The 13,333-nt window shown below is 40.5% G+C and overlaps 2 protein-coding genes across 2 annotated transcripts; both read left to right on the forward strand.

The window, feature by feature from the left end:
* Nucleotides 1–431: 431 nt before the first annotated feature.
* LOC148729808 (uncharacterized) lies at nt 432–4,170 on the forward strand. The gene is made up of 3 exons (XM_088760838.1): nt 432–878; nt 1,477–1,546; nt 3,736–4,170. The coding sequence occupies exons 1-3, from the start codon at nt 432–434 to the stop codon at nt 4,014–4,016; spliced, it is 798 nt and encodes a 265-aa protein (XP_088616964.1). The 3' UTR covers nt 4,017–4,170.
* Nucleotides 4,171–10,102: 5,932 nt separating this feature from the next.
* On the forward strand, nt 10,103–13,333 carry LOC111343932 (uncharacterized). Its single transcript, XM_088760839.1, has 3 exons — nt 10,103–10,263; nt 10,864–11,370; nt 12,754–13,333. The coding sequence occupies exons 1-3, from the start codon at nt 10,159–10,161 to the stop codon at nt 13,102–13,104; spliced, it is 963 nt and encodes a 320-aa protein (XP_088616965.1). The 5' UTR covers nt 10,103–10,158; the 3' UTR covers nt 13,105–13,333.

A 13,333-nucleotide genomic window follows, 5' to 3' on the forward strand; every position in this document is an offset into this window, starting at 1 on the left:
GTCGGTCGCCCGACTAATTAATGTTTGCCATAAACTTCCGGTATGAGTAGATTTCACCGATGCCGAGAACAGATTATTTTTATGTTTTTGTTTCGTCCTTGTGCTAAATGAAAGCCACATCTCGATTTCCTTATTGGATAAAACCTGCAATGGCCTATGATTCAACAAGATTGTTTGGTTTTATCTAAGTAGATAATTCAAAATTTTTCCATGATAAAATGTTGTTATGATCCAACGTGACACTCTTTGATCGCAGTGTTACAAGTAACACACCAAGTAAGTAAATCTGACATGTCAAAATGCCAGGCCGATCATCATCTGTTCATCGATGAACAAAAAAATAAAGCTTGACGCAAAAAAACGAATTCAATCTGTAGCTTAAAAAAATATTTTCCTGTCGTCTTTGCTAACAGTCGTGCTCGTCGTGTGGAATGCCAGGACTGCCGGGAATGCAGGGAAGGCCTGGATCCAACGGAGTACCGGGAACCCCAGGAGTGCCGGGCTCGTCTGGTCCTTCAGGTCCGCCGGGAAGAAGTGGTGACACGGGGGAAAATCCTGGCTCAAGAGGCCCGCGTGGGCACAAAGGGCTGACTGGAGAAGAAGGAGAAACTGGTAGCATGGGGGAAAAGGGCAGACAAGCAATCCCAGGGAAAATTGGTCCACGAGGCTACAAGGGCTCTAAAGGAGAAACAGGAAGCAAAGGCGTGAACGGTGCGGGTATCCCTGGGATGGCTGGCCCCCGGGGTCCCAAAGGACTCAAAGTAGAAAGAGGAATCAGATTAAAGGGAATGAAAGGAGATGCAGCAAATATTGACCCAAGACAGCTGGCCAACTGGAAACAGTGCGCATGGAATTCACCAATGGATACGGACAAGTCAGTGTCCAGTTTCCCTAGGTTCTACTCGGAAAACGTTTTAACTGGTCACATCGATGTTGTAGGAGATGCTTATCGTCAAAAATTTAATTAAAATCTATTACAAATTTTTGTATAAGAACATTTAGTTTTAATGCTGAGGTTAGACGTTCTTATTTTTTGCGGTTTGAACCTTATGACATTCTTAACACTTTCTTAGAGCTGTGTCGTACTTTATCGATTCGGACGTGACCAGACTATGCTAGACTTCAAACTGAAGTTTTTTTTCAGTGTATCGTGCAATAACCGCATTGTAAATGTCCAAAAATGTCCCCAAGTACTTTAGTTAATTGTCCTTTTAGACCACAGTTTTACCTTTCTTTTACTTTCAATTTCACCTCTCACCAGAATAAGAAACTGAAGAGCCGTTCTTGACTAACTGTCAGCCCGGGTATCGTCTTCGCATGTTCTTATAAAAAAAGTTCTTAGAGAAAAAAGCCTAACATTAGTCTTTGATAACAACAGGCTTTATGAATTATTTCGCGTCCGCATTTTTTTGCAGTGCCCATTATATTTGTATTTAGATTATTTTCTCTCAATTTGTTTCATAATTTTGTTTTCAGGAATGCTCTTTTAACAACCTGCAGCCAAATACGGCCCTTAAAGTCTCATACCAAGGAAACATTCGTCTATCGAGATCCAACGGCAAATTGCAACAGATGGTATTTCAAGTTCAACGGCAATGAATGCAGTGGATCTTTGCCAGTCTATTCAGTCCTTTACACTAGATATAGCTCAACGCCCAACATCCTCCGTCCTCATTTCTTTGAAGGTTTCTGTGAAAATCTCCCACGGGGCACAGTTCAGGTTGAACTGTGGGTAGGCAAGTGCTCTGAAGAAATACTGGGTAACGCTTACTCAGGATGGAATTCAGTGTCCCGGATCATGATTGAAGAAGTACCACCCTCCCAGTAGTCCTGTTATCATCAGAACTGAATAAACAACGGTGCAAGGGGATAGATGTTTGTAATTGAACTTAAAAGTAAAGTAAAATTAACTAAAATGTGATAGAAAATATGTGTAGAGATACAACATTGTGACTATAAAAATTGCCTTTCATTCAAATAAAATACGAAAAGCATCTTAATTGAGCTACTGTTTGATATTTCCTGATAAAAAAGTTTTATACGAATTTCATTAGTAGTCTATTGAAAGGTTATGAGGTTGGAATTCTTCAGAAACCTCTCGAAGCCTGAGGAACCACCCACTATTTTATTACGGAGTGGGGGGCGGGGGGGTTGGAGTATTTTGGAGGGTGGTGGAGTTTTGAAGTAGGGTGGATCCGTCAAAGATTAGAGTACAAGGTGTAAAATAAATGCCAATTAACTGCCAATGAGGCGTGGGGATCATAAAAGAACCGCAAAACTGGTCATTTTTATCGTGACACAATCAAAATCTTCCAAACTACCCCTACCACAGGGAACGAATAATGTCCAGTTTCTTATGGGCTCGGATTTCCCAGGAATGTTTGAATTTTCCTCCGACTCCGGTAAACATTCTTAGAATTAAGCAACAGATTACCAAGCTCAAATTTAGAATTACCGCCATGAATTAGATCGTCCCATCGATTAAACGTGGTTTACTATATATCGATCCTTCAGCTGTTTGCGATATCTGAGACATTCAGATTCTCGCTCGTGTTAAACGAGTCATGATTGGTTGATGGTTGTGCGTTAAATTTAAAGCCCACGATGAATTACAGTGGAACATCCCAAAGACGTTGCGTTTCTGTAACATGCGTCTCATCATTAAGAGCTTCTACAACAACTTCAACTGCAAGGTAGGAAGCAGCGAGACCAACTTCGATGTGAAGACTGGTGTGCGACAGGGTTGTTGTAGGTCGTCGTTGCTCTCCAACCTGACCATCGACTGGGTAATGAGGCAGAAAACAAAAGAACAAGCGCAAGGCATCAGATGGACCTTCTTCTCACACCTAGAAGACCTGGACTTTGCTGACGATCTTGCACTGCTCTCACACACTCACCAATAAATGCAAGAAAAGACATCCCGACTTAGTAGCTACGTGCAACAAGTAGGCCTAAAGATCAGCCAGAAGAAGACGAAGGTGATGAGGCTGAACGTGACAAACCCATCACCTATCACAGTGAACGGAGAAAACCTACCAACTACGGAAGAGTTCCCCTACCTGGGGATCACTGTCAGACATGATGGTGGGGCTGGTAATGACATCAAGAACTGCCTCGGCAAGGCCAAAAATGCATTTAGAATGTTAAACAACATCTGGAAATCATCCCAGTACAGCACTAAGACCAAGCTCAGGCTGTACCAGAGCTTTGTCATTTCCACTCTCTTCTACGGCTCTGAGTGTTGGAAAATGACGGAGAGTGACCTCAACAAACTGTCTACTTTCCACGCCAAGAACCTCGGTAGAATCCTCCGCATCTTCTGGCTTGAGACCATCTCCAACCAGGAACTTCTCGCACGATGCAACCAGGACAGCATGGGAACCATCACCATGCAGACGCGATGGAGATGGATCGGACATGTCATGCGGCGGGAGCAGGACAACATCACCCGCACGCCCCTCCACTGGACACCTGAGGGGAAACGAAAACGAGGACGGCCGAAGAACACCTGGCGCCTAACGGTGGAGGCAGAACTGAAGACCCTCCATCACTCCTGGGGGAGCATTCAAAAGATGGTCTGGGACAGACAAGAGTGGCGTTTCTTTGTTGCTGCCTTAAACGCTAGGAGGGCGTATAGGTACTACTAGTAGTATCCCAAAGACGGTCGTCTTTATGCAAATATCCACCAAAAGACGGCCCTAAAAGTCTCATACCAAGGAAACATTCGTTTCCTCAATTCCGATGGAAAATGCAACAGATGGTATTTCAAGTTCAACGGCAATGAATGTAGTGGACCTTTGCCAATTGATTCAGTCTTTTACACTAATTATCGTGGCTCTACACCCAACCTCCCTAGTCCTCATTTCTTTGAAGGTTTCTGTGAGAATCTCCAACGAGGAACGATTCGCGTTGAACTCTGGGTAGGCAAGTGCTCTGGTTCGACACTGGGTGACGCTTACACAGGATGGAATTCAGTGTCCCGGATCATGATTGAAGAAGTACGACCAGCCCAGTAGTCCTGTCATCAAATCTGAATAGTCAGTGAGTTTATGGGGTGAACGTTACTACCTAAATTTCAGAGTAAATCAAAATCAAACCCAAGTCAAAAACTACACTTTCTAAACATAATGCCAAAGGGAAAGCTAAATTACTTAGAGTCGCAATGGAAAGATAGGTAGGGAATCAACTTTGATTTTAGGCAATCAATGTCTCATACTATTAGTAAAGTATCAGAAAGAAAGACTCGTTTCAATACTCTATTGGATATGCTCTGTTTACTCTATTTACTTACTATGGGGATGTGATATGCATGAATCGTATGTACCGTTTTTATATCTGCGCTCGGGGAAGGAGGGGGTGGGGTAGGGTGAGGTGCACCTAAATCTGGAAAAATGAGAAAGTTACTTCAAATCCGGGTAATAGTAACATAATTTTTAGTTTTTGTTCCCGTGGTTAGCCATTAAGAGTTCTGAAAGCTGGTAAAGTTCAGAAATTACGCCTGTCTTTCGTACGAACTTTCTTTTACTATAATAATAAATAAAAAGTAAACAAATAAGCAAAACACTGGGACTGTCTTATCAACGAGATTGTACTCAGCATTGTAGGAACTGAATCCATGGAAGAAGTCCTTGTCTAAATTTTTCGTGCGAATAATTGTCTTAAAGTAGTCCTCCAAAAAGTGTTAGTAAGAAATCACAAAAATTCCTTTTGGATGGAAATTTTGCATGTTGGGTGTACACAAATCGAACCCAATTTTCTCGCTATTAACTCTTTGAATTCGAAATAGACCATATTTATTCAGTTGTAAGTTGGCGATACAAACTTAACCTCACTTCGTTGGTCCTTATATGGCCCATCCGTTACAATATTTGCGGTGACCTAGATCAACAGTAAGTGTTTGGTTGCGTTCAAATGGATTCGGTTTCTCGCTTTTCTGACCGTTTATAAGTGTTTTTCGAGCCATTTTCCCTGTACAGAAGCCCTCACGACGGCATCATCAAGCTGGAATGTGGGTAGAGGTAAGCCTCTGAAGGAAAGTAGAAGTGTGAGATGGTTTCATATAGAGTGGACCGCCAACGATGCTTTACTGCCAGCTTGGCGAGTTCACAAGTGAAGTTGTCTCTCGGGCCCATCTGTGGATGGCTTCCAGGACCTACCAAGGCAATGTGGCCAAGTTTTGACAGGTAAAAATTTCAATCGATGCGATATTTTGCTGGTAGGACTGGATGGCCCGGCACGATTCTAATAATGCTTTGAAATGGAAATGATAGCAGTTGCCTTTTTGAGTTATGGCAGAATTACCCCGAATTCTTTTCGGGCATGAAAAAGGCAACGGTTGTGTTCGCGACACACTGGCTTTCATCAAAGGGAGAAACATGGGCTGGCAGATAAAGTGAGAAGGAATTTTCTTGCCAAACTCTAAGATCTGGCCCTGAGGTGTGATTTAAACGCAAACTTTTGATTTTCTTAGCACGTTTTTATCTTAAAAGATCGACATGTTTTTGGTGTTGCTCTTGGAGCAAAATGCTGGACTTTGGGATTTGTTGCCATACGAACGGTTCACTGCAATGAAAATCAGGAATCATTGTGGGCGTTTTAGGTTGCAATAGGTGTCACATCAACGAGCCGGTACAATTTACACACTTACATAATGTTGTGTCTTAAGTTCGACAAGAAACAAGTATCAAAAGTAGTAAAGGTATTATCTGGACATATGTGTTCACTTAGTATGCAAAGGGTTAATTGCTCACGGGACTACGATGTAAAGAAACCTTGGAAGCATTGTTTGAACGACCGCCGCAGTCTTGCAACACTAATTGACTTCCCCGCTGGGGTTTGCATTGATATCATCAATATTATCCTTCTCACTGTCGATCTAGAGAAAATAACACACACAAAGAACTGTGAACATAAGTTGAAGAGGAAATCAACTGGATTCGCAAACGAAGCTTAAAAGTCTGACACCTTGATGTCGGCGAAGTATTATCACCTCCGAAAGCCATGCTCCTTTGCGATAAATCTACCCCCACCCTTCTCCCCTGAAATACTCGTTTGCAATTAATCTACCCCCATCCCTCTCCCCTGATACCGCTCAGGCAATGGTGCACAAGATAAATATGCTTTCAAAGAGAGAAAAAGATACAACGATAACTCGCCTTATATTCAGTTTTTATATCTGCGCTCAGGTAAGGAGGGGGGTGGAGTGGGGTGCGCTTTGATCTGTTTCGATCTGAAATAGGAAAAAAATGACAAAGTTACTTCAAATCTCGTTAAAGATTACAAACTGTTTAATTTGTTTTACTCCCGTGATTAGCCATTAAAAGTTCTGAAAACTAGAAAAGTTCAGAAATCACGTTTGTCTTCGTGCCTATTTTCAACTACAGAGTTTTCTCCAACCTACATCTGAATTCAAACCTCTGGCCGTTTTCAGCCTAAAACCGATATCGATAGACGTGAGAACGCATCGTATGTGACTGAAGTGTTTTTGACTGATAGAAATTAAAGACAAGAGGAAGTGAATTCAATTTATGTATAAACTACAAAAATTAGAACCGTGATGAAAATTCGCGTGTTGAAAAAGAAAACTACATTTTCTGAGTTGAGTGGCTCACAGCCAATTTGATTCATTTTACTTTGTCTTTGTCGATAGATGTGCATATGTTGGTCACCAACTAAAAAGGTTTTTTGATGAGCTTGCTTTCTTCGATGTTTTTTTTTTTTTTTCATAGAATTTCTTCGTAGCAGGAATGCTCCCTGATAATTACATGACAATAAGGCCTTCAAAGTCATACAAAGGCGACATTCAAGTATACGATTCTAATGGAAAATGCAACAGATGGTATTTCAAGTTCAAAGGCAATTAATGCAGTGGACCTTTGCCAATTGAAACAGTCCTTCACACCAACTATGATACTTACTGAGAGTTCCGGTTGAATCAAATTTGAAAATGGCACGCAAAAAAACGATCGCAGCGGATTTAGTATAACTTTTAAAGGTGAATGGTTTGAACAACCCGTAGTAGACATCTTTGTTATTATAGGTCATTAGATTACTTATTATTTCTTAGAGAGGTGGGGAGGGGGCAGGGGGTGGGAGGGCAGGGAAGGGGGAATTAGTCCGGCCGTGCACAGAGCTCAGTGAAAGTTCGTTACAAAAGCTGTAATCATTACGGTGGCCAATTTACCATTTCAACTTTGTTGATATATCCAAATCACTTCCGAATAAACAACCACGAACCTCTTTTTAATATGACGGCATCCATTCCCACCCCCCTCCGCCATTCTCCTAACCTGTACAATTCATTTAATCCATACTTTTTAATACCACATCTCGTCCACCCTTTTCATTTTTTTGAGGACTTGTTTGCTTTCAGCAGAACCTTTCGATGCTTAAATGAAGTCTCCATAGTTGTGTCAGTTTAAATTTGAAATGATATTGTTGAGATACTTCTGTAAACCTCTCTAAAACAAACAAAAAGTGTTGTTTCGCATGTGTTTTAATGTTCGCCCCTAAATTAATCAGCTTCTATTTAGAATTTCAAATTTCAAGAGCATATTTTAGCGTCCGTTAGTCTCAGTATACAATCCAACCGAATTATTAATCGAGACAAAAACCGAAACAAGTTACAGTGACCAATGCAGCTTTGATTTGTTACACTGATTATAACGTCAGCCAGAGAGGCTGCGAATTTTCCCTCGTGCCACATTGGTTAATGTTAGTCTTAGTTTATATAGTAAGAAGGACAATGTCCTGTTTAAGTGTGTGCGTGTGTGGGGGGAGATCAGTTTTGTTGTCAAAATACACTACAACTTTACATTTAGCGCGAGCTTTTACTTTTCGATTAGAAACTAGTACAAAGTTGTTTCTTCTTTCTTTCATACTTTTGTCCAAATATAATATAATTTAACCTAGACTATACTTTTCAAGAAATTTGAACCTAACTAACAGAGAAAAATGCTCTTTTTCCTGTTTGTAAATTTTTTCCAGGAATGCTCTTTTAACAAACTGTATGACAATACGGCACTTAAAGTCTCATACCAAGGAAACATTCGTGTACACTCTGATGAAAAGTGCAACAGATGGTATTTTACGTCCAATGCTAATGAATGTAACGGTCCTTTGCCGATTGATTTGGTTCTTTACACCGACTGGAGTGGTGGAATTAACAACATACTTCGTCATGGTTCCCTTGCAGGATTCTGCGAGAATCTCACTCGGGACTCGGTTCAGATTGAACTCTGGGTACGCAAGTGCGATTCGTACACACTAGGTAACGCTTACACAGGATGGAATTCAGTGTCCCGGATCATGATTGAAGAAGTACCACCATCCCAGTAGTCCTATCATCAAATCTGAATAGTCAATGAGCTCATGCGGGGAGGACGTTAGTACATAAATTTCAGAGTCAATCAAAATTAAACCTAAGTTAAAGACTAAATCTTTTAAAAAATAATGCCGAGGTTAAATTACTTATAATCGCGATGGAAAGATATGTAGGGAATCAAACTTGATTTTTGGTAATCAATGTCTCATACTATTAATAAAATATCAGAAAGAAAAACGCACTTGAGTACTCTCTTTAATATGCTCTATTTACGCTGTTTACTTAATATGGGGGAGGTGATCATGATCTGCATGAATCTTATACACAGTTTTTCTACCTGCGCTCAGGTAAGGAGGGGGGTAGGGTGAGGTGCACTTAAATCTGTTTCAAGCTGAAAAAGGGAAAAAAAACTGACAAAGCTACTTCAAATCCCGTTAAACGATACAAAATGATAATTTCGTTTTACGTGGCCTACAAAAAAACCGATCGCAGTAGTTTAACCGCTATAACTTTTAGAGATGAATATTTTGAACACATGGTAATAGATTTCTTCGTTATAGTTCATTAGATTAATTATTTCGTTGAGGTGTGGGCGGGGGGCAGGGGGTGGGAGGGCAGGGGAGGGGAAGGGGCACTAGTCTATGCTCAGCGAAATTTCGAACACCATGTATTATATCGTCAGTGCATAATTTTCTTTAATTTAGCCAATATATGTCAAAACTAAAACAAACGTTAATGCTCTGTTTGGGAGCTCCATGGCTAAACTACAGCGCCGTTGGTTTTATCTTGATTTTTTCTCCGGCTTTGCAATCCAGTCATTCAAGTGTACTAACCATGCACTGAATTTATTTCGTTATTTATCGATCGTTCGGTTTGAAGTTTTAATTGGATATCTTAGCCCCGCTGGGGTTTGCATTGATATCATCAATATTATCCTTCTCACTGTCGATCTAGAGCAAATAACACACACAAAGAACTGTGAACATAAGTTGAAGAGGAAATCAACTGGATTCGCAAACGAAGCTTAAAAGTCTGACACCTTGATGTCGGCGAAGTATTATCACCTCCGAAAGCCATGCTCCTTTGCGATAAATCTACCCCCACCCTTCTCCCCTGAAATACTCGTTTGCAATTAATCTACCCCCACCCCTCTCCCCTGATACCGCTCAGGCAATGGTGCATAAGATAAATATGCTTTCAAAGAGAGAAAAAGATACAACGATAACTCGCTTAAGCAAAATAATATGAAATTACAGAAAATATCCCATGTGACCCTTTACTTCGATGATATATCAAATTAACCCTCTAAATCCCAAGATTTGACTTAGCCGGAAGCACATGACTCCGAAATTATTCTGTTTCGAGTTTAAAATCATCATTATAAACGTATTTCACGTTCAAATACTATTACCTTGACGTTGAAACTCGAGCAGTACGTCTTTTTTATTTTTTATGAACTCATCTTCCAGTAACAGTACGTGCTCCTTATTTTTGCAAACTTTTAAAAAATTATATCGGCCAGAGATCAATTGCTTGTCCAAAACATCCAATTGTCATTTAGGAGAACGCAGAAACAGAAAAAGAGAACTTGAATCCTGCGTTAGCGCAACTGTTCCAATGGCGCTGATGCACGTGATATGTTAACCACGTAGGCATGAACAGTAACCAATCATTATCATCTTAGGATGGAATGATGTTCCTGTTGTGCAAAGACGAGCTGAGGCTAATCTGTGTTATATGCAAAGGAATAAGCTGTCTACGTTCAAAGGCTTTGTTTGTCAGAGCATTAAAGATCCAACAAGTTTATAATCAACCGCATCCAATATAACGCAGCCATGCAGGATTTCTCCTTGGCTGCGCTTATCGCTGTCAGTTCCTTTATGTACTTATTAACAAATGCCAACGAACTTCAAAGGAATGTTTCATCATCACAATGCAAGGTAAGCACTGGCTGTTAACTTTGCTAACAGAGTCGTTTGTCAGTTATTTTGCTAGTTGTACTTGACAATAATCATCACCGTATTTCACTGTTAAATCGCACGAATGAAGTGCATCAGAGGATAGTGCAAATAATTTTTTTCACCAAAAACACAATTTAGCGCAATGAAAATCGGAAAAGAAGCAAAATGTATCATAAGATAATAACGTTTGCCCTAAACTTCCGGTATGGGCAGATTCCACCGATGTCGAAAACAGAGTATTTTTCTGTTTTTGGTTCGTCCTTGTGCAAAATGAAAGCCACATTTCGATTTTCTTATTGGATAAAAACCTGTAATGGCCCATAATTCAATAAGATTGTTTGGTTTTATCTGAGTAGATAATTCAAAATGTTTCCCGGATAAAATGTTTTTTAGAATCCAACGTGATGGCTCTTTGATCGCAATGCTACAAGTAGTACACCAAGTAAATAAATCTGACATGTCGAAATGCCAGGCCAATCATCATCTGTTCATCGATGTCCAAAAAAAAGAAAGCGTGACGGAAAAAACGAATTCAATCTGTAGCTTAAAAAATTATATTCCTGTCGTCTTTGCTAACAGTCGTGCTCGTCGTGTGGAATGCCAGGACCGCCGGGAATGCAGGGAAGGCCTGGATCCGACGGAGTACCGGGAACCCCAGGAGTACCGGGCTCGTCTGGTCATTCAGGTCCACCGGGAAGAAGTGGCGACACGGGAATAAAGGGTCGTCAAGGTGATGGAGGAATCCCCGGTAAACCTGGCTTAAGAGGCCCCCGGGGGCACAAAGGGCTGACTGGAGAAAAAGGAGAAATTGGTAGCATAGGGGAAAAGGGTAGTGAAGGAATTCCCGGGAAAATTGGTCCAAGAGACGACAAAGGCTCTAAAGGAGAAACAGGAAGCAAAGGCATGAATGGTGCGGGTATCCCTGGGATGACTGGCCCCAGGGGTCCCAACGGACTCAAAGGAGAAAGGGGAATCGGAATAAAGGGACAGAAAGGAGATGCAGCAAATATTGACCCAAGACAGCTGGCCAACTGGAAACAGTGCGCATGGCAGTCAGGAATGGATACGGACAGCGGTAAAATAAAGGTGAGTAGACTACACCTGAGTTCGCAAACATTGGAGCTCCATAGATGCGATTTAGCGATTAGAATATTCAGTGCATGAGTGAGTTGGGATTGAACCTATTGAGAAGCGTGTTAGTTAGTTGCCCACCAGAAGACACTTGAACTTTAACTTAGTCAACAAACTGACACCTACACCACAAGATGAAGCGAATCGATCTAACTAAAAATGACTTTGAGCTTGTAGCATCATTTTCTTCAGAGCATCTTCTTTTCCTCCTCCACCATCTGGAATTTTCAACTGGTCTAAAGTTACATATTATCGTTCAGTTTTATAGTTAGCATGTTAGTAGGATGTAGTGTTCGTCCACATGCTAATGATCACCGACCGACATGTTTTACATAACTTTACCGGAGATTAGGCAATTTCCACAAGGTTATCAGTGAAATTAATCAGTATCAGCCGTAAACATCTGCTTTTTTTAGGCTTCGCATAAAGTAACCCAACATATCGAAACTAAATCATTTTTAGGTACGCTGACCGAACATGACCTTTACTTACTGAATCAGTCAGTACAGACTGTACATACTGTAGTCTGAAGAAACTCCTTGCCTAGCCGCTAGGCAAGGAAGTCATGTTCAAAAGGGCGTCTTTACAACGTTATAAGACAGTTATTGCAACCACAACTTGAGCCCCCTATGGCCACAGAACAAAAATTGTACCTTTTCCTCACCAAAACGTTTTCTTATTTTTATTTTTTTTAATTTTTTTTAACTAGTCAGTGTGTCCAGTACCACTAAGTTCTACTCGTACTAGTTTTTTACTGGCCACGGCGATGTTGTAGGAGCTGGTAATCGTGAGAAATTCAATTAAAATCTATTTATATATTACACACTTTTCTATATAAGAACATGTAGTTTTGGTGTTGAGGTTGGAAGCTCTTGATCTAAAAACATTAAACACGTTCCTAAAGCTGTGTCGTAATTTATCAATTCAGATATGACCACACTATGTTCGACTTTTAGACCACAGTTTTACATTTCTCTTACCTTCAATTTTATTTTTCACCAAAATAAGAAAAAAAGAGCCTTTCTTGACTGACCCTCAACCTGGGCCTTAGCGGACGTCTTAGCGTGTATGTTCGACTTTTGGACCACAGTTTTACATTTCTCCTACCTTCTATTTTACTTCTCAACAAAATAAGAAAAATAGAACCGTTCTTGACTGACCCTCAGCCTGGGTATCTTCTTAGCGTGTTCTTATAAAAAAGGCTCTTATAGAAAAAAGCCTAACATTGCTTTGATAACAACAGGCTTCATAAATTATTTCCTCTCTGCATTTTTTGCAGTTCTCATGATATTTTAGACGAGTTATTTCTTTCAGTGTGTTTCATGATTTTGTTTTCAGGAATGTTCTTTTAACAAACTGCACCAAAATACGGCCCTAAAAGTCTCATACCAAGGAAACATTCGTTTGGTCAATTCCAATGTCCAATACAACAGATGGTATTTCAAGTTCAACGGCAATGAATGCAGTGGACCTTTGCCAGTTGATTCAGTCCTCTACACTCATTTTACTTACACGCCCAACATCCGCCGTCCTCATTTCTTTGAGGGTTTCTGTGAGAATCTCCCACAAGGAACGGTTCGCATTGAACTCTGGGTAGGCAAGTGCTCTGGTTCGACACTGGGTAACGCTTACACAGGATGGAATTCAGCGTCCCAGATCATGATTGAAGAAGTACCACCATCCCAGTAGTCCTGTCATCAAACCTGAATAGTCGATGAACTCATGCGCGGATGACGTTACTACCTAAATTTCAGAGTAAATCAAAATTAAACCCAAGTTAAAAACTACACTTTTTAATCATAATGCAAAGGGGAAAGCTAAATTACTTAGAGTCGCAATGGAAAGATATGTAAGGAATCAACTTTGATTTTTGACAATCAATGTCTCATATTATAAATAAAATATCAGAAAGAAAGAA

Source organism: Stylophora pistillata, chromosome 5 (assembly GCF_964205215.1).
Source record: "Stylophora pistillata chromosome 5, jaStyPist1.2, whole genome shotgun sequence".
In the NCBI taxonomy this organism is placed as follows: Eukaryota; Metazoa; Cnidaria; class Anthozoa; order Scleractinia; family Pocilloporidae; genus Stylophora; species Stylophora pistillata.

What these genes read in the sequence shown, in the direction of transcription:
- LOC148729808 (XM_088760838.1), top strand. Translation starts at nt 432, where the DNA reads ATGCCAGGACTGCCGGGAATGCAGGGAAGGCCTGGATCCAACGGAGTA. An exon ending in CAATGGATACGGACAAGTCA is followed by an intron (nt 879 to 1,476) that starts GTGTCCAGTTTC and finishes TTTTGTTTTCAG; the next exon opens with GAATGCTCTTTTAACAACCT. An exon ending in CCAAGGAAACATTCGTCTAT is followed by an intron (nt 1,547 to 3,735) that starts CGAGATCCAACG and finishes TTCGTTTCCTCA; the next exon opens with ATTCCGATGGAAAATGCAAC.
- LOC111343932 (XM_088760839.1), top strand. Translation starts at nt 10,159, where the DNA reads ATGCAGGATTTCTCCTTGGCTGCGCTTATCGCTGTCAGTTCCTTTATG. An exon ending in TTTCATCATCACAATGCAAG is followed by an intron (nt 10,264 to 10,863) that starts GTAAGCACTGGC and finishes CTTTGCTAACAG; the next exon opens with TCGTGCTCGTCGTGTGGAAT. An exon ending in CGGACAGCGGTAAAATAAAG is followed by an intron (nt 11,371 to 12,753) that starts GTGAGTAGACTA and finishes TTTTGTTTTCAG; the next exon opens with GAATGTTCTTTTAACAAACT.